The sequence below is a fragment of the Battus philenor genome, unplaced genomic scaffold (assembly GCF_028537555.1).
Source record: "Battus philenor isolate CCGP_79_NKW_IND1 unplaced genomic scaffold, ilBatPhil1.0.hap1 SCAF_15, whole genome shotgun sequence".
Classification (NCBI taxonomy): Eukaryota; Metazoa; Arthropoda; class Insecta; order Lepidoptera; family Papilionidae; genus Battus; species Battus philenor.
In genome coordinates, this window is record NW_027181677.1 from 7,167,400 (window position 1) to 7,188,558 (window position 21,159).

Genomic DNA, 21,159 nt, shown 5'->3' on the forward strand with positions numbered 1-21,159 from the left:
TGTAAAAATATCACTAGCAATTGTACATTACAAACATCATTGTAAATGGTCAACAATTTAAATTTGTTTAAAATACTTACCATTTACAACCCTAAATTACTATGGCATAGTTGAACTATTCCTAACCATCAAACAAATAAAGGTAGAAAAATATTCTTATAACTAGGCCTATTACCTTAATAATGTTTTCTTCGATTTCCCCACCGGCAGAGGTGAGTTGTTTAATTTTTTGTAGTTCAATGGATCTGAAAGAGTATTAAAAGATGAACTTTGAGATTATTTATTATTAAACTAAAATCACAGTTCATAAAAATCTTGACACATGAATATGAAATATGCATTTTTTTACCAGTAACAGTCACAGAGCTTATTAAAATATTGTTTGCCGATATTTAGGGGTGAAGTTAAGTCAACATTTTAGTTTTTTATTATTGAAAGCAGATAAGATTCACCCAAAGCGAAATTAACGCTGTGCTGCGTGCTTGCAGAAACCAGTCTGCTGAGACAAGACAAGAAGTAGATAAATTTTCATGGACACCTGATCCACTTTGGGAAATTGGGATATAAAGTATAAGACCTTGTATTTCTGTAAATTTTGAGCATAATTTCCAATTGTATGCAAAAAAGCATTGATGATTAAACCTGGATATTATTGTAGCAAATATTCAGCTTTTCAGTAATTACCTTTCCAGTGGATGCATTCTAGAATTAAAAACGACTGTGCTTCCTTACTACAAATTTTTACAATACATTTATTAATGAATACGGCCTCAGTTGATATTTTACTGACCAATGCAAACAGGGATACTTATTATTATTTATTACTTATACGTATTACTGCCACCGTAGCTATAGGCTTGGCGTTTAAAGTTTTGCTACAAATCATTAAAACAAAACGATTTTTTTAAAGGAAAATACTTGATTTCAACGCAAATTCTGCTTCGGGGGCGTTAATACGTAAGTATCATATGTAATATTAGAAATGATCGAGATAATTAATTATAAATACAAGTATTTCAGACACATATTCACAATGACAAATTAGTTGACATTTTTTGCATTGCCGAACGGCGTTTGAACATAAGATTTTTATATTTAAAACGCTAAATTATATTTGGAGCATTTCTTTGATGCAAATGTACTCTTTTTTTTGCTACTTTTTCGGATGATGTCCGTGCTGTTAACTTTATAGTTCTTACAATAACATTTGATCTGAGCTTGCGAACCGGGGTCCGCAAGCAAGTTCTTTTTCAAACCAATGAGAAGTTTTGTTACTAAAATGATCAAATACACTCTAAAAACACAATTCAAATTCTACCTAACTACGAGAGCAATTGTTGAGTTTGTTGTTTTTCATACATATAATAAATCTTTCTTTGCAAGTTTGTCTAACTTTAAGACGTGGTCCTAGTCCTAGAATAAACAATTGAAGAGAATAGTAAGTATAGTTTAAACATATATTAGTCTAAAATTATTAAAACTGTTTTATAACAATACCACTTGTGATAGCAACATTTCGACACAAAATAAATTGTACTATTAGTGTACTTCCATAATCACTAGTTGAAAGTATAATCTAATACATACATTAACCTGAGAAGTTGATTGGAAGTAGTTAACTCATTTTGTAATTCATGTTGCAAACGTTGAAGCGCTCCTTGACCACTTGTAGACATTTTAAAAGATTTATGTACGCCTTTTTAAAAGTAAAGTTAAAAATTTTGTTAACGTAGGTATAAAAAATTACGAAGTACAAATTTTGTTGACTTTAAATTTTGCCAACGGATAATTGAAGGAAATGCCAACATTCAAAATGGTGACTTTTGCCTTAAGTTTTTTTTTAATAATCCAAATAATTTATACATTAATGTAGTAGTAATTAATAAACATTTATTTTGGACTCCCATAAAATTGATATCTTGCCCTTTAATAAAATCTAAAAAAAAACATTTTATATAAAACGTTCTCATGCTTCTTTACTCGTATGTTTATAATCCTCTAAACGAATTGAACAAATAAAATATTTTAATCTAATTAATTGCATTAATCATGATGTAGTTTCATTTCAAAAATATTATGATTTTAGAGATTATTTTTTTCTGACGTTAGAAAGGCTAAAACGTTATTTTTGTTACGAGGCACCGCATAACATATGTAAAATGTGTGGAAAGCAAAGACACTGCTTATTATTTATATTTAAATAACGGGTCACTCAGTGGTAATTAGCTACAAGTTTCAAAGTTCTATTGTTTATATCTTGCTGTATTGGAAAACCACAAGACACATCACCATTAATTAATAAAATAGATGTTGTGTTTTTAAAGTATGTACTACAGTTCAAATTTCATCTAATTTTTTCAACGAAATACTTGTATTAAAGTTATGTTATTAACTTTAAGTCAATGTTATTAACTTAAACAATCATTTCAAATGGTAACACAAGGCTTAAAAGTTTTATCGTTTTTAAAATACAAACAAAACTTTATGTTATCATCACTAAACTTGTGCGCACTATTAAATTATATTATTACATTTGTAAACAGACTGCTCTTTTATTACGTTGTTGTCTATATTATGAAACCGAAAACAAAACAAAACCATCTCACAATATGACCAACATTCAGGGGCATATTAATTATTAAGTGCAATATTTATCTGTGGGTTCTCGTAAAAATGGAAGAAGGTGTTGCTGTCAAACACGAAAGTAAAAATATTGATATTAAACAAGAAAAGCAGGACAATGTCGAGGGTTTGAAGTATGAGTTTGACTCCGGAAGCCAGGACAGCAGTAAAAGTGGGAGCGGTGGATACCAACGATGGGCGCCTAATTTGAACGGCGTACGGAAGAGTGCATTTACGCCATACAAATCAGTCCAATGTACTGCACTAACAAATTTACAAAGAGGTAATTATTATCTAGTCTCTAGTCTTAACATACTGCTTATCGATTATTTGCCAGTCTTTTGTTGAATAGATTTTAAAGTGTTCAAGGTCATGATTGTAGGTAACACGCAGGCGCGGGTCCCTGAATTGCCTCAACCCGATTGCAGCTTTCACGCCAAGGCAGGGCGCGGAGAAATAACCCGTGAAGACGTGAAACTGGAGCAATATGTCGATATTACCGATGAACACGGACTCACTGCGTTACATTGGGCCGCTAGCTATGGCCAATTAAACAGCTGTCAGGACCTTGTCTGGTACTAGTCATATTCAACTTTTCTTTGTTCTTACCATTGTGCGATTTTCTTTACTTGTTACAATTTTAATATATACATACAATTTTTTCTGTTCTATCACTTTTCTCAAAGTATTATTACATTAATTACCTAATTGGGTCATAAAATTTTATTAAAAAAAAAAACAATTAAATGGATTTTCAATATTTTCTCGTAAATTTGTAGATATTTGTAGTAGATTGTCTTACCTGTATTCACAATTTCCACACATGTCAAAAATAAATAAACAGCCTGTTTTATTTTCAAAATATAATTGTTGTTTTAGGAGTGGTGCCAATGTGAACATGCGAGGTCCAGAAGGAGAGACAGCATTACATCTTGCTGCAGCTGGAGGGCACCATGAGGTTGTGAAGTTTCTTTTGAATGAAGGTGCTGATGCTGACATACAAGATGATGTAAGATTAGTTATATCTTATTGTACAATTTTTTTGTTTCTTTTTTCTTTATTTGTCAAAACTTGATATTTATTTTACACTGTTATAAGAACTAAGCATATGTGATCTTTTCGCTCAAATTTTTAAAAGCAATAATTAATCTGAACTCAAGTATGCCTGTTTTGATCAGTTTTTTTGAAAACCTAATCTCATTATCAATTATTGATACTTATTGTATTAGTTCATAGTTTAGGTAGTATTTTTTTAACCCTTTAACTATTAAAATCATGGTTTTCACTATTTATCTAACCTATGTTTGAATAGAATCTGAAGTACATGTTATTGATTGATAGTTGCAGTAAATTCCTTTTGGCAGATTAATGCATCCATTTTAGGTGCGGTTCCATAAGGTTTTTACTTGATCCATCAGTCTTTCTTGTATTTAAAATTAAATAATGCAGTATAGTAAATGTACAGTATATGACCTGAACAGCTATCATAAGAACAATTAGTTGTACCTCCCTGCTAGTGTTTAAATAGTATTGTGACATATTAATCAAACTTGAAGTGATATATCTTGATTTTTTATATAGTATTATAATCAGATATTATTTATAGTTTTGGTTTTGACATTGATATTATAAATTAAGTGGACCGGAAAGTAATGTCACTTTCTTAAGTTAAATTCACACGAATACATTATTTATAAGTTTTTATTTCTAATCAATAATATATTCACCTTTGTTATCAATAAACATTGGTAATCTAGTGTACAAATTTTCAATGCCAGTGATAAAAAACAATATGTTTTTCTGTAAAATATGTCAATAGAAACATATAATAACTAAGCTTTTAGTTAGATTTTTTTTTATGCATTTTTAAATTATGTTTAGTGTGATCATGTTAACATGGAGTTGTGTAATTAAAATATATATGCATATTGGTAAAAAATTTTAGTATGACACAATTATTTTAAAACCAGTTTGTTTTATTACAGTATTGAATGTTTTCTCTTTGATACATATTTAATTAGGCAATCAAATAAGCTATATGTTTGGATATTTTCAGTCTGGTAGCACAGCTCTCATGTATGCGGCAGCAGCAGACTTCCCCTATACCTGCAATGAACTCCTTATTCGAGGGGCTGACCTTACTCTTACCAATGATTATGATCAAGATGCTTACACTTTAACCACTACCAACAATTGCAAACTGGGTAAGATAGTTGAGATAGTCTATTATTGGTAACATTTGTTTTTAATCTAATAATGTGATATGGCCTCATTTTGGTAACTCTAGTTTTTTAATTCTACATTTTATTTTGAACTATGATTGAAAATTAACTTTTGGTAATATGAATACTATCAGTACAATAAAATACTTGTGTATTATTGTTTAAAAGTTTTACCGAGCTATATATAGAGGCATTTGATGTTTGGTCATATTTTAAAAATGTTTCATAGAAAGTTAAATAATTGTTTCTTTTCCAGCACAAACTGTGATAGAGAATTTTTTGATTGGATGCCTCAGCAAAATGTGAAACCACCCATGTTAATTTGCTTAGGACAATCAACACAGCAAGATTTATTTGCTAACAGAGTTATATAATAATACAGGGATTTAGTTTATAAATTGTATTTAATAAATATTTTTAAGTTCACCATATACAAACATGTGATGTGACAAAAGTAATTCAATTACAGACAATGTTAAAAAAAATGTTCTTGTTTATTTCATACATCCCATAACAAATTATATAAATCTTTAAAAATATATATAAAAAATAATAACAATCATTTTATTTATTACATTCACCTTAAGACCTATTTGATACATATTATAATCACAGTTTAGATTCAGTCAGCCAATTAAAAGTTTGCGGTTTCCTGTTGGACTGAGGATTAATAAGAATGTTGATAATAGTAGGCTTGTCAACAATTTTTACTGCTTTTTGGATAGCTGATTCAATTTCTTCAACAGTGCGGCAAAGGTAACCAGTTTCACCAAACATTTCCATCATTTTTTCATAACGAACTTCACTGCTCAATGCAGTGGGAGGAGTACTGAAATATCAAATTACAAACATACAATGTAAAAACGAAAATTTGCAGTGGCAAGATGAGACAAAAGAATGATATACATTTGTCTGATAAAGCAATGTCAAATTGAAATCTGTTGAAAAGTCTAATCACCGAAAAGTAATTTACATCCAATTTTGGGCTGCACAAATTTCAAGTATTAAAAATAATTTAGAATACTTGTATCAACACTTCATATTTTTTGACAAAAAGTGTGATGTTCTTCAAAAATCAAGCCATTACAGTATAAATCTTTGTATTATGTATGAAATGTTGACTTTGATTTGTGGGACTATATGTATAAATGAAATAGGGATCTTTATGAACACTTAACATTTGGTACATTAATAAATTTGGACATAAATACATTTGAAATAAATGTAACTACTTATGCTACAATTTATCTTTTTAACACAAGTGTATGTTTGATCTAGTGGGATTCAAAAAATAATTTTTGCTGTTGTCCAATAATCGCTAAATGTCCAATAAGTGTCAATACTAAGGTTTGTAATACTTTATTCGCATATGCCATAAATTTTTAGAGTTAGGAGAAAAAGTCAAATATTACAATTTTCATTTATTTCCATTTTAAGTAGGACACTGTTATGCAATATTTAATTTTACTAAACAGATGTTCAGCTTGTCAACATAGGAAAGAACATAATTGTTTATTTGAATTGAAATGTGTTCCGATGATACGTATATTTTTGTCCCGTTTTTACAATATATTATATGAGCGTAAGAACAGCACATTCGGAATAGTTTTTTGAAAACTGCTTTTTATAAAATTAGATTTATTCATATTTTTATTTCAATTTAGATTATTTAATAAAATTGTGGTTGTTATTTTAGATACAATTACGCTTCGCGATGGCTCCTATGTTTGTGTAATTGCAAACAGGACTGTTAACTAATTATTATCATTATTGTATGCTTACCTTTGCGCAATGTCACCATAAGATTGAATTTCTTTCAAAGTGTCCTTATCAAATCCGCTATATATACCATTATTGTTGACAATTATAATTATAACAGGTAATTTGTAACGGACCATAGTTTCAATTTCCATTCCTGTAACAATAAAACATAACTCGAATCTTAGTGAATGTGAAATCTAACAAACAATTTTAAAAATTATAGGTCTTATGGCGGAAACTAGTAGAAGAGTTATAGTTTGAAAAGATGAACCACATAATACACAGGTATGGAATATTTTGAGATACAAGTGTTATTGCAAAACTATTGCGGAGATCCATGTTCATCAGTAAATGGCTTACAATTTAAACGTTCGACTTTTGACTCATGCAAGAAAAAATAACAATTTTCAGGAATTATCTTATCATATTTTTAAATAGATATTTAATTTTTGGATAGTGATCATATTTTACTATTGTTTATATTGCAGAAAATCAATTAATAAGAAATAGTGCTTTCTCTAAAGTTACATAAGCAGTAAGATATTAATATGATGTTAGATTTCGACAAGCAAAAAATATGATTAACAAATAGTAATGTACTAACTAAAATATTAATGAAAATTAAATAAAAGAGCAGTTGAGTTTTTATTATGAAGCTCGAGTGCTTAATGGCCTAATCCAAGAGCATGAACGGTTTAAATTTAATCATCGCTTATAATTTTTGTTTAAATACAAGATGCAGTTTGTATATTTATAACGTGAACATCCAACATTAACCAATAAACAAAATAAAATATTTACGAAAATAAATATCGTTTTCAATAGTTTGCATGGCGCTTGGTTTATATTTATACATATTCTTACTCTTTTTACACACTGTATAAAGTAATGGCTGACACTATAGGCATTCCCCAAATATATATTTATCACAACTATAATAATGTCTCAATATGACTATAGCTTATGATTACCCAGTCATTCTAGAAATTAGTAGACGCCTACAAATCATCGCATGCCATACTAGATCATAGATCGGTATTTTTATCTTTTAAAACGAATATAAAATCAACTTTCCCGCACCTGAAAATCCAAATGCAGAATCTCCTTCAACACAGACGACTCTTTTGTTGGGAGCGTGGTCGCGGCACCACATGGCTGCGGCTATTGCGAACCCAGGACCCACCTGCGAGGTAATTTATTACATATTATTACAACGTTAGTAGTTTAATAAATTAATTACACATATACGATCAAATCATAACAACACATACTCGTTTCACTATTATTACAAATAATCGGTAAATAAAATGATATTTAGCTAATGTTACCGAAACCGCTGTACCGCGCCTTAGGTATGCGCGAGGCGTGATGGGGGAAATGCATTTGTATATACGATTTTTTCCTTTTTATTTCTCACCATATAATAGTATATACCCATGGATGTTTCATATAAATCTATTACCGAACTGTGAAAAGACCACTCATACAGAGTCCATGTAAAGCGCACAGCCATGTTAGATCCAGTAAAGTTAAACGCCAAAGATCCAATATTAGTGACTAATAATAATAAACTCTACATTATTAATATGTTCACATATACCCTGCAACTGTTTTCGATGCATGGTTTTGAATTCATTGTAAATAATTCGTTTTTATTTTTGGTTAGCATAGAGTATTTAAACTTATTTCAATTTAGCAATTTTAACATTATATTATCAGGTCAATAAATGGACCTGGGTCCAAATGTTGAGTTGAAAACTTAGTTTGTTTTCTTTTAACACTCTGAAACGTCTGAAAATACAACAAAATAGTTTAAGAAATCCCTTCTATCCAAATCCAAAATCTAACAAATCATTCTTAACTCTTTTATTAATCTTATTTTGCCAGGACACCATGGCAACTGACAGGATTGTGTTTGTGGCTCTTATGAAGAAAAGGTTGAGATAACCCGTCACGTATTTATCTTTGATAAAAATAAATGGTTAAAATTCACTTACACCCATAGTTCCGAACGTTCCCGCGTCGAGGCGGTGTCGCGGCTCGTTGTTGAGCAGCAGTCCGCGACCAATGTCCATGGTGTTAGCTCCCTCGCTGACTATAATAGAGTCCTTTGGAATGTTTGCTTGTACAGTTTTAAAAACTGAATAATAATTCAAAGGTACGGATTTGTCATTTGCCTGCGCCTGAAATGTTACGAAGAAAAATAGTGTATGTTTATATTTTATTATTATCAAAATTTGTTTTAACGCGTCATATTTAATTCAAAAAATGTTATGGGTAATGTTAAATTTAATTTGTACAGTTAGCTGTATCCTCCTGAGAAATATAAAGTACATTAATAAATAATATATTTTTAATAATAAAATTTTTAAAGGTAAATATACCAATAAACTGGTTTATAATTATGGTGTTGATCATTAGTAATAATAATTGCTTGGACTGCGCGCCGCACTAACTCGTTTATCCTCAAAGAGCTCAGAATAAGAACTCGACTATCCATATTTTGTTTGCGTTAAATCCTCAATTACTTCGGCCAAATGCACAGAAAGTCTGAAGAAACTAATAGCTGTCGGCAACGAACTCCACATGTCGGCAGACAACTATTAGTTAAGTATAAGAGTCCGAGGACTGTAAACTACTCGCTGGACTGACGCAGTTTCGTGGTACACACCGTGCATGGCTTCTTAAAACTCACAAAATAGATCAGCCTAGAGAAAAATAGTAGCGGAGACTGACATATTTGGCCACGACTCACAGTGGAACACAGTAGTAAGAAATTTCTTAACAATTACCTCCACAAATTCAGCATTTTTCATTTGTTTCTCTTGTAACGTTTTCCACCAATTGTTGCTGGTGGGCTGAAGACTAAATTTCTTCTCAACCAACTTCTGAGCGAGAGCTTCTGCAAACGGTTTGATATCGGAATGTACAGCGACCTCCGATTTGATGGAATTGTTAAGTTCTTCAGGACAAATGTCTACCTGTTTAATTAATTTATATTATTAATGGCAGTCCCACATAGATCACAGAGCTGATGGCTGTTGGTGACCTAAGGTTCTGGAATGGAGAACACGAACCGGCAAGCGCAGCGTGGGACATTCTCCTAAAAGGTGGACAGATGACGGTAAAGGTCGTCGGAAGGACGTTTATTGCAGGCCGCTCCCAACAGGTCTTATTGGAAATCTATGGAGGAGGCCTGTGTTCAGCAGTGGATGTCCTGGGGCTGAAATGACTATGATATTATTATTGAAGACACGTTGATAGTAGCCATTACATGGTGCTCTATTTAATTCTAGTTTCTAACGAATTAGGAAATAATATCAACTTGAAGCACCTTATGACATCCCGTAAGTAAAAATAAACCTACGAAGGAAGGTTTCACAGAAGAACTTTAGTACTGCTATATCAGTGCATTCGACACTTTGAAAACCCACTGGCCAACAAAGGGGTCACGCTATTGTTATCTTTAGTATTCTTGAATATTAACTACATTATTATCGCATGCAAAAGATAATTAGCCACGTTTTATATTAATGAAACAAGGTTTAATCGGAACAAAACATTACAAAGGATATTAAAACAGTGATAAGGTAACGTAAGTATCAATAGGAGATTATTGCGTATTATTATGAGGCACTCTAGATATAGCTAATATGATGCTGTTTGAGAAATAAACGTTTTAAGAAACCACAACACTTACATAGTCATTAGAAACCTCAACTTAAAGACGACCTTGGTAGACTTAAGTTACTGTCAAACTTTAGATGTCCATGTCAATCTAAAATATACTTTACTCGTGAGACATTTCTTCAATAAAGAAAATAAAGAAGAAATTGAAAATACTGTATGCACGTAAGTGGTTACTCGAAACAACTCGTTGTCGCCGCGTGCGAATAATATTAACAAGATTGCTAGATAGTTTAACGCCAAATTATATTACATGCAAACTCAAATATTACTTCTTAAATAATCTAAAGTACGACGAAACTAATTCTTTGAACTCATATTCTTACGACTCATTTTCTCTTTGCAATAATTTTAATTTCATTTGTAATAATATTGTTTTTTCTTTTTATAGACTTAGTAAAAGTATAAAACCGGGCGTACCTTCTGCTATCTTTTATTTAAAAATATAACTCTTGTTTTATTGTTAATTAAATAAAAAAATGTTGGATTTTATAGCGTTATGAGTGCTTTGATGCACTTATGGAGAATAGGAAAAAAAGGAACATAAAATAAAGAATAAATCTTTAATAAATTACTTTTTAAAAGTACTTTTCCAGTACGAAAACCCAGTTAAAACACCGTGGAATGCTACACAGAATCTCTTATATCATAGTGAGTTCTTTGATCGTATATTAATTTAGGTAAAATGCTATTATGATAAGATAAGCAATGTGGATTTTCTTAATCTTATGATAAGATACATATGAAGTGGCTTACTTGAATGACTTTAACATCGGGAGCATATCTCGGGGGTTGACCAAAGTGCAACATCCAATTGAGGCGAGCGCCCAAAAGAAGAATCACGTCGGCCTTGAGCAGTGCTTGCGTTCTTGCCGAGGACACGCATAGCGGCGACTCGTCGGGTACCACACCCTTTCCTGTTACAATTTAAAGAAGTAACATTTACTATCTAATGTACAGTTACTCCCTTTTAACACTAGAAAATTTCAGCGTTATAGGAATATTTCTGCAGAAAGCTTGAATGAGATCCTATATTATCTGTCATAAATCACGTTTTAATTTTAAAATTAAATCTAACTTGATCTCAAATGTTACTCGACCTTTCGAAAGGTTTTATGTAAAATCTCAACAATACAATTGACACAAAGAATGTTAAACTTCTTTTTTTGTCAACTATCGATTGTTGAAAAAGATCACTTCACAGGATGACCGTTTTTGCAATGATTTTCTAATTAAAAGTTTCAATCTAACAACAATTTGTGCTTAATGTCAATTAATACTTCTTAGATTAAAAAGGGCTGTAAATAACAATTTATTACTAATGTTATCTAGAAAACAACTGATATCACTCTTTGAAGTGGAGTTGTTTTTAGATTCAATAACAAATATAGCAGTCAATATGATATTGATACTGGTCACGTTTCATAGCCTCTTGAAGTGGCAGCGGGTAGGACAGCGTGTGGAACTGATGGCCACTGAGGCCTAAAGGTTCTTTGGTTGAGACAAAACGGGTAAGCGCAGTATAAGTCGTCAAACTATGAGATGGATAAAGACCTTGTTACAGTCATGGAAAGACGTTCGATGCAAGCTGCTTCCAACTGCTCCTATTGGAAATGTATGTACATTTTACGTCTGAAATGATTATGATGTTACTAAATTCACAATTTTTATTGTAATTTATAACGTAACTTACCCATAGGAGTAGGCAGGAAAGGTATTTTAGTGTAGTCCACTAATTTTCTTATAGCTTCTTCCGCTCTAGCATACGCTGCACCCTTTCCTACTATTACTAATGGACGTTCGGCTTTGGATAGCAACTCTGCGGCGCGGTCAACGAGAGATGGATCAGGGTGCGCCGGTTTTGTAGGGCCAGCATTATAATAATCTAAAGGAACCTTTTCACTGTCAGCCTCCGCCTAAAACAAAAAATAATGACGTTCTTTGAAACTTTATTATAAAACTATAAAAATAAAATATTAATTACACATAAAACTTTAAAATAATAGAGTAATGAGTTATAACATAAAATGCTACATGTATTCAGATTTGTTTATACTCAGGTTCTGATGCAACCTGAATACATTTGCATGTTAAAAAGTCTATATTGTTTTTTTGTTTTATTCAGTTATTAACGTTTAGATAGATATAGGCTAGCGTAATTATAGACGGGGCTGTGTACGCTTACAATAGGCAAACATGTGTGTGTACTTTGTTAAATGAAACTAATGTATGTATATATTACGTATTTCTATTTTTCATATTTATTTATCTAATAAACATGAAAATATGAAAAAAAATGACATTGATTTTTATTTTTAAGTGTAAAATTTATATTTAGGAATTTTTATTGGTAATTATGATTTTAGTAGTGAAGATAAATTTGCATATAGCTACTTCTCAGTTTGCACAAAAGGTAAAGTTTCTCTCCTTTTGTTCTAGGTTCTAGGGTAGTAAATTCAGTAACCAAATAACAAGTAAAATAAATTACATTACATCAAAGCAATGTAAGTTATCAGTATAGTGCTCGTCAGTTAGATTTTATACTTTAAGGATGTGTATAACTTAAATACTTGGTTTCAATGCCGTACGCAGCCTTGTATATATACGCTCTGTGATAGTGACTAGAATAAGCGTATATATACGTTTATGATACAAATGGGAGAGCAAAAGATGAAATGTTGGCTTGTTACGGAAACCACTTTTGTCTTGAAGCTTTCCGGGATCCAAATGAATGAGACTGACCTCTTAGTAAGACATAACTAAAATAATATTTCGGTGATGGCCTCAATAATTATTTCTTAATGAATGTATATATTTATATTTTTCTTATGATTTTATATTCATATATTATTATTTATATTTATATATATATATTCAACATTAACATTTGAAACTTTATTATATAATTTTGATGCATTTAAAGAATAATTTTTGTTTGGTCAATAAAGGACAATGTATTTATCTTGTATATCTTACCATAAAATTATTATTTTCTTTTTTTATTTAACTATTTAAATTCATTACCTTTCTTAACATGTTATTAATAATTGCATATTTTCATATAAAAATATCAAATAACATATATCTATTTATTTGAGACAAATAATATTTCTACTAATGCAAGGCCTTCATCAAAGGTCGTGATGATGACCGGTCTTGCGCTACACTTGTACCTACTTCCCGCATCCTAAACTGTCGTCCGTTTACTTAGTAATCGGCAATTCTTCGAGTAACATCGATAACCTTGTGTCTTCTTATTTAATATGCTTATTCAAAATAAATCCGTGATAAAATTGATGTACACGAAAAAATAATTAAACCAATTAAAACTGTGATACTGCTATAGAAATGGATAACTGAAGTGTTTGAGGATGTACGAAAGGAATGGAATGATTGAGAAAGGAAGATGGAATTGTAGCTATGGAAGACGAGAACGAAAATAAAAATTATTAAGAAATACAAAACCATGTTCACAATTAAATAGGGGGTGGAAGAAGAGGTCCCCAATAGCGGGAGCCAAAAAAAAATGCTTATTCATAACATTTTTCGTTATATAATTAAAGATATCCAAGTTATTCATTTTTTAGTAGTTTTGGCGTATTTTTATTTAATATCAACTTTGAACTATGTAAAGTAATAAATAAAATGATTAATACCTTAATTTTAAAAGTGTCATGGTCAGTCAACAATTAATTTTTGGCAATATAATAAATCTTATTTAGTTATAACTCTTTAAAGTCATCATAGATATAAAAGCTATGACGTAGCTCATTTGCTCTCAAGTAATGTATGGTGAACCCTGTGCAAAAATGAATGGTTTCAAAATAACAAATAATACCGGCGGATTCCAATAAAAAAATTATATTATTTCAGAGTGATCACTTAATAAAAGGTGGTTGAATTTAATGACGAGGAAACATTACTGGTGGACGAGGAACAACTGATAAAATTGTTTAGAATATGTAAGTTTTTCCACGTTTCATCATTTATTTAAGCAACATTTTTTTTTCTTTTTCAAAATTTTTGTCCAGGTGTATCCTAATTCTTATCTTATTACAATTAATCAATAAGACAATTTTTTTTAATTAACACCAGCCGGCGAACGTTGTCAGTGGTTTGATTTTAAAAATATTTACCATAAGCAAGGTCCCAGGCATGTCAATGTAGGCGACGCCTGGACGTCCAGTTGAAGCTAGTCGTACGGCTTTCTCTACGTGTTGAGGAATAAGCCGCGGCGACGGCGGTCTAACGGCATACTTGCTGTACAATCGACTAGACTCCACCTAAGAAAAATAATTAATCATGTAATGAGGATATATATATAGGTGTAGATACGTGGTCGGGTACAATATCGAAACATACTAGGCCAATTGACACATCTCCGGTGTGACATTATGACGATAGATAGAGAGAGACAAACTGATCGAACGTTTCGGAATATGTACACAAATTAGAGTTACTTTGTTTTTGCTATTGTTAAACCCTTATTTAATTATATGCTTTAAATATAGTGGGATGACAGACATTCGAGTAAATACGCGTATTTGCCGCTTAACTACCTTTTTCGCAACCGTTTGGCATTACAGCAAGTTGCGAGCCACCACGATGTTTAAGTATCCGAAACGTCTGCTGAATCCGTATTATTTTGTTGGATGTTATTACATATTTGTGTCAATTCTTTCATTCCATACTTTTTATTTGAGTATATCAATTCCTTAATCTTTCGTATTGATTTGTATCACTGATTGTATTAACTATGTACGATATAAAATTTGATAAATTTTTAACAGTAATGAATATTTCCTAAACAAGAATTTCTTGGTGTTCGACATCACGGGACTATATAAGCTAGTCTGCAGAATATAACCAACGTCGTGTTAATTTTGCAAACATCGTTATCTTTAACTCTTGGTGTGCCGCAACATGGCGCCTGTCAGTGTCAGGAACGAATTTTTTAAATGATAAATGAAATATTATTGTTCATGATCCTGTGGTCATATATCCAGAGCAAGCGATTTTAAACCTTATATTTAAAGTGATTCGATATAATGTAGTCTAATTTATTTCAGGCAGATCTCACCCGTACGCACCCGGGGACAGATATGTCCATAGGCAGTCGACAGGTTAAGCTTTAACGTTTATCTAGCATGTTAGAAAAAGTAAATTATTATTTATTACAAAAAGTTGTGATGAGCGATCTTGTGTCCGTCGGGTTGATGTAACCGTGGCACAAATATGGAGTAACATCTTGTCATTTCATATTATATGATATAATCGAGAACTACAGTGTTCTAAATAGGAAAAGAGAAAATTTGTCACATTCTTCATCTAACACCAATAATATGAAAAATCTTTTCCACAATTGAGGTTTTTTTATCAATAAGATATTTTACTGATAATTATTAACATTATTAATTTTTTATCATCGGGACTTTTTAAATTACAGAATTGTAACATTTTGGACAAAACTTGCTGAGCTTAACAGCGATAGTTTTGTTTCTATCTTTGCTAATTACATAGTTAATATATATATATATATATATATATATATATATATATATATATATATATATATATATATATATATATATATATATATATAAGAACTTACTATTATTTTGACTTACAAAATCGTAGGCCCAAAAGCATCATAGATTTTCTTTTCCCTGACGACGGTAATTTATTTCTTACGCTTGTTTCACCTCAACTTGCTTATCTATACAAACTAAAGCGTATTTAAGTATTTTCTACACTAAAAAGGCACGATAATTCATACTCATTATTCTCGGCCATTTTTAAAAATATATTAGTTTAAAAGATTATAGATGAAAAAAAAAATTCCGATTTATCTGCCAAAGAAAACGAATATAGTTGGTCTTGATTAAATAAAATCGGTGTAGTGATTTGAAATATCTAATCTTTTTGTATGAAGATAAAATAACAGATGGATACGGTCATACATGACTTGAAATTTTAATGAAAAATTTATACCTATTGCCATGGATATAATAACAAGGTTATCTTCTATATTTGCTATACATACACAAGTTGAATTAATATCCTTATCAATAACAACTGTTGTGATAATTGAAATGCGAAAAAAGTAGCTGCAGTTTTATAACTAATATTTCTAGTTGTCAATAATTTTTTAAGTTGATATAATGTTCAAATTATCGTAATATATAATTTGAATACTAGTTAACATGGTTTATTTTACCACAATAGGTATCTTTCACCATAACATATTTCTTTAAGCATTGAAAATATTAATTTTTGTTGAAAAGAATAATTTTCTAATAAATTTTGTGATGTGAAAACTAAAATAAACACACTTTTTGACATTTGCAGATTCCGAGAGTTCGAGGAAGCAGTGCGCAGCCAAGATCCAGGATCCCCGAGAAGTTCCGGCTGATACATATTACAGGAACAGGTAGATTGAGAGACAGCAGAGCTCTTAAATCGCATAGGAGGACGTTTCATGGAGTGACAAGGCCTAAGGGTTCTCCCAAGGTTACCTTTGTTTGGGCTACATGGATAGCGTTGAGAGAAGAAGTGGCGGAGAAACTTCAACAATGCTTCTATTTAGAGTGATCGAGGGTTGGCGACCACTTTAATACATGAGTCAACATCAATTTCGACGAGGCCAGATGTAAAATGTATCATAACGGTGCAGTCTGAATGTGCCGGATGAGATTGCATTGTAGGTGGTGGCATCTACAGTCAACGAGTCTGAGTGTTAAGCGACAGAGACAAAGTAATGGATCAATGTCCTTTTTAGGAATTGGATGTTCGCTGGTAGTTCCAGGTCTACATTACGTACGTAACATGGCGCGCCCGTGGTTATGCGTATGAACCTGTTTTGTAAGACTTGGAGACTGTGATTGACTTGTGGAAGCTAAATAAAGAGAACGTTTTGACCCGCCATAATAAATATATAAAATAGAAGATTAAGAGTTAACACGGGCAAATCATGAACTGATGGTGGGCCGGCCGGCAGAAGTATAGGTAATTAATTTTTTTTGGTTTTATTCTGGAATAGAATTCAATATTTTTCGAATGTACAAGAGTATTATTTTTGCTGTCGGCGGGCCACCAGTTATCGATCGGCGAGTCGCATGCGGCCCGCGGTCTGTGCATCCATGAATTAGAGGTTCGTGTCGCAAACTTGTATAAGCATTAATGTCTATGTAAAAGTAGGGAATACTAAAATGGAGAATTTGCTAAAAACTTATACTCTAAAAAAGGTTTTTCGAAAGATGTTCAGAAGCAGACTATGACTAATAATAAAATAGCAATCAAATCCAGTGTCAAAGATTTTTGCCATATTCTTATCAAATTTTCTTAGCATTTTATTATAATTCAGTAGTGCTATATTAGAAGAATTAAAGTTTATAGAATAATGATCAGATGAACCCCAGGGACACCATCATAATATTTTTTTTGTTGCTGTACTAATATAAAAACTATTTGGAATGTTACAGTAGATAGAATTACTCTATCTTGAGTAATAAACCAGACATTATTTTCTTTACCATACTACCATAACTTTAGTCCAATAAAAAATACCTGTAACCACTCCTGGAAGCCACCAATACCCTCATGGTCTTCTGGACAAGAACCAGCTATAACAAGCAATGGCCAACAATTCACTTGGGCATTGGCCATACCTCCAATGCAGTGAAGTAGACCAGGTCCAGATACTGCTAGACATACTCCAGGCTTACCTAAAAACAATAGCGTTTAAAATCTTCATTAAATTCATAAACAAATTGTAGATCTTAAACATAATTGAATGAAGTGTAATGGCAAGTAAATTAGGTCAATGCCTTATATTTATTAAGAAATGGTCCCTCAGAATTGTTGGTGGTGAAAAACTAAGGAAATATTTATGTTAAATATTCTTCTTTTAAACATATGATTTCAGAACTTGTCTTCTTTAATATGTCAGATTAAATAGTTCATTTCTATGATGTAAAGTTGTACATTTATTCAAAGAATACTATAATTTTACTAACATAATGCTGTGTGTGTGTGTGTTTTACTTACATAAACTGTAAGTTTTTTTAAATAAATAAAAATGAAGTATTCTCTTTTTTACATTTTTAACTCACCGGTAAGATAGCCTATTGCTTGTGCAGCATAGCATGCAGCTTGTTCATTACGCATTCCTACATATTTCAATCCAGCTGCTTGAAAGGCTAAAGACGTTTCAATGACTGGTATACCAACAATACCAAACACATATTCAACACCCTGTAAAAGTAGATACTTTTATGAAAATATATAAATGTTTTAAACCAGTTTGATCAAGCAAATTAATAATCTGTTATTAGAATCATATAGCATATTTAAATTTATAATTTTCCTTTTAACCTTTACCTGTTTTTTTAAGCTTTCAGCTAAGATATTATTTCCGTCAATCCCCATTGCTTGATTTAATTTCGTAGATACGTGAAAAGATCTTCTAAAAGACAATTGAGCAAGATATCGAAAAAACATTTTATACTTAAATCAAAAAATTTTGTATACCTATTCTTTTAAATATGGCAGAAGATAACTTATCTAAATACAAATTCGTTTTTACATTGAACGCGTTAATAAATTAAAATAACTTACTTAGATAACCTATTTTAAATTGTTTAATATAATGTTTACGATGCGTTTATTATAAAAACTTATTATATGTTACGTATCTATTAATCGTAGTAATTAGTAATGAATATAAAACTACACTAAACGAGCTTCGTTTGCCAAGTTTTAAATCTAAATATTATGACAGGTGGACTTCGGAACCAGCAGCTGATGACAAGTGGATTTGTAGTGTTGCAGCTTAACAAATATAAATATAAATAGCTTTAATTTTTTTACTTTGAAGTAAATAAGTACTAGCTATTTAAAATAAATTAAATTTAGAACCGGAATATTTATTGAAAGCAAACTTTACTGTTTCTAAAATTATTTTCTGGGTATATGAAGGTGTTAAGTGGTAAATCTTTCTATTATTTTTACTAGTTAGTATCGTGAGTGTAGGTTGTGGCAAAACACGGTAAATTAAAATAGCTTAGTATTTTATTCCTAAGCATAGGCCAAATCATGCTTTTGATATTTGATTATTCTAAAGAATTTAATTTAAGAATACCGAATAAGAAATACTAAAATAATTATAATTGTAAAGCGTAAACAAAATATGGAGAAAAACGACTAGTCAAGTACTTTTGAGTATTAATAAAATAGTACTGTACAGTACTACTTAAAGTATCGCATTATCATTAACTTCGATTACAATATAAATTTTTTACAATAATAAAAAGAAATAACCTCAAAGCGACACAATATGACTCCTGTAACTTCATGCTGAATAACTTATGACAGCTATGGCAAACATTTGAAATTTCGTTTTTTAGTAATATATCGTGTTTATTATTATTTTAATTTTGAAATTTTTAAAATTGGGATATTACGTTACTCATGGTAATTTTTAAATGCCAGAGGCAACGACGGATATTCACACACATAGTGTGTGAGTATCGAGTTAGTTGACAACATCAGGTCCAATAATTTGATCACGGATGATGGGCAGCTTCCGAACACATTAGAAGCAAAAAAAACTACCAACCAACCTGCATGCCAGGCGTAGTGAGAATTGACATACAGGGTATAGGGGTAAGGAAAGATAAAAGAACGAGACTCCCGGTCGCCGAAAGCTCCGCTATTCTTGACGGAAGATATAGCGATAGTAACTCGGTAACACACAATACGTACGATAAGGACACACGAGAAGATTATTAAGCTGGAAGAGAAACTTTAATAAGAAACGGTTACATTGAGGCATTTTAAGACTATCCGAAATTGGTCAAGAGTATAAGAATACAGTAACACTAAAACTTAGGAATCTACTCTACCACCGGTAAGGTGACCAACTGTGCCAAGGTGTTATCAGATTTTCCATCCACAAGTCGCAGCAGTATTTTGTATCTAATACTCGTTCATCTCATCTCACTCTGATGATGAAATAGGGGTTACGTATGAAGATGTAATTTTGGCCAAATAAACTTCAACACTCACTTCGTTGATGTTATGGGGTAATTCAAAGCAAGGTTGAGCAAGTAATTGGCGATTTGGGATAGACATCGAAAGTTCAGAAACCAGCGACTTTTGCGCCCATTGCTACCCCACAGAAAATGAATCTAGTTAGGACCTGATGGTTTCACTAAGAACGAGACGGAAGTCTGTCTCTGTCCGTGATCAAACACGACATGTATTTAGCAATGTCCCTACATTAGTATTTTTTATCTTTTTATGTGCCATGCCCCATTTTAACATTTTTAAAATTCTCACGCCCCCTATGTAACATTTACCGGTATATTTTATTTTAAAGCGAAAGGGTTAAAATCATGTCGAGGCATTTTCGAATTGCCCCCTTAGCAATCAAATTGCCCTCCGTGGGGTATGGGTTCTCGTGGGGTAATACTGCTTTACATGATAAAATCGGTCACGTTAAATATTCATGTTTGACTTTAAAGAGCTTTGGTGATGAAATGTACGCTCTGATCTACTCATGTCCCATTCACAATCCCTAAAACTTTTAGCTCGAACTGTTCTAAGTCTAGTCGTCCAAGTCCTCTGATTACCTGGATAAACCGGAGTCAGTGAACGAGGTTAAAAACAGGTTAGTGAAAGCTGTTTATACGATGGGACATAATGTCCTTCAATGACGCTGAATGATCTAGGCAGCTTAGTTGACAGATAAGAAAGTTCTTGAATGCGACAGACATGTGTTACTTTTAAATATCGCAGAGATGAACGATGAAGCAAAAGAAAAGCTCCAAAGTGTTTGCAAAGGGCAAGTATATTACGCAAAGCCAGT

At 31.5% G+C, this 21,159-nt stretch overlaps 2 protein-coding genes across 3 annotated transcripts; one reads left to right on the top strand and one right to left on the bottom strand.

Annotated features, from left to right (window-relative positions):
* Positions 1 to 2,581: 2,581 nt before the first annotated feature.
* LOC137918624 (ankyrin repeat family A protein 2-like) lies at positions 2,582 to 5,334 on the top strand. Its single transcript, XM_068761455.1, has 5 exons — positions 2,582 to 2,905; positions 3,005 to 3,197; positions 3,502 to 3,631; positions 4,679 to 4,826; positions 5,101 to 5,334. Exons 1-5 carry the CDS (start codon positions 2,674 to 2,676, stop codon positions 5,148 to 5,150), a joined length of 753 nt encoding a protein of 250 aa, XP_068617556.1. The 5' UTR covers positions 2,582 to 2,673; the 3' UTR covers positions 5,151 to 5,334.
* Positions 5,252 to 18,989, bottom strand: Hacl (2-hydroxyacyl-CoA lyase). Of its 2 annotated transcripts, XM_068761454.1 has the most exons (12): positions 18,909 to 18,989; positions 18,672 to 18,756; positions 18,404 to 18,545; positions 17,859 to 18,016; positions 14,429 to 14,575; positions 11,986 to 12,208; positions 11,049 to 11,209; positions 9,398 to 9,586; positions 8,603 to 8,788; positions 7,686 to 7,788; positions 6,627 to 6,759; positions 5,252 to 5,673 (listed from the first exon to the last, which is right to left on the bottom strand). In XM_068761454.1, the coding sequence occupies exons 2-12, from the start codon at positions 18,717 to 18,719 to the stop codon at positions 5,454 to 5,456; spliced, it is 1,710 nt and encodes a 569-aa protein (XP_068617555.1). In that variant the 5' UTR covers positions 18,720 to 18,756; positions 18,909 to 18,989; the 3' UTR covers positions 5,252 to 5,453. The 2 variants fall into 2 exon arrangements, with proteins under 2 accessions (XP_068617555.1, XP_068617554.1); XM_068761453.1 differs by lacking the exon at positions 18,909 to 18,989 and having other exon boundaries at positions 18,672 to 18,846.
* Positions 18,990 to 21,159: the final 2,170 nt, after the last annotated feature.

Coding starts and splice junctions, on each gene's coding strand:
- LOC137918624 (XM_068761455.1), top strand. CDS start 2,674: ATGGAAGAAGGTGTTGCTGTCAAACACGAAAGTAAAAATATTGATATT. Junction 2,906..3,004: donor ACTAACAAATTTACAAAGAG/GTAATTATTATC, acceptor TCATGATTGTAG/GTAACACGCAGGCGCGGGTC. Junction 3,632..4,678: donor ATGCTGACATACAAGATGAT/GTAAGATTAGTT, acceptor GGATATTTTCAG/TCTGGTAGCACAGCTCTCAT.
- Hacl (XM_068761453.1), bottom strand. CDS start 18,791: ATGTTTTTTCGATATCTTGCTCAATTGTCTTTTAGAAGATCTTTTCAC. Junction 18,546..18,671: donor CTGAAAGCTTAAAAAAACAG/GTAAAGGTTAAA, acceptor CTACTTTTACAG/GGTGTTGAATATGTGTTTGG. Junction 6,760..7,685: donor TTCTGCATTTGGATTTTCAG/GTGCGGGAAAGT, acceptor TTATTGTTACAG/GAATGGAAATTGAAACTATG.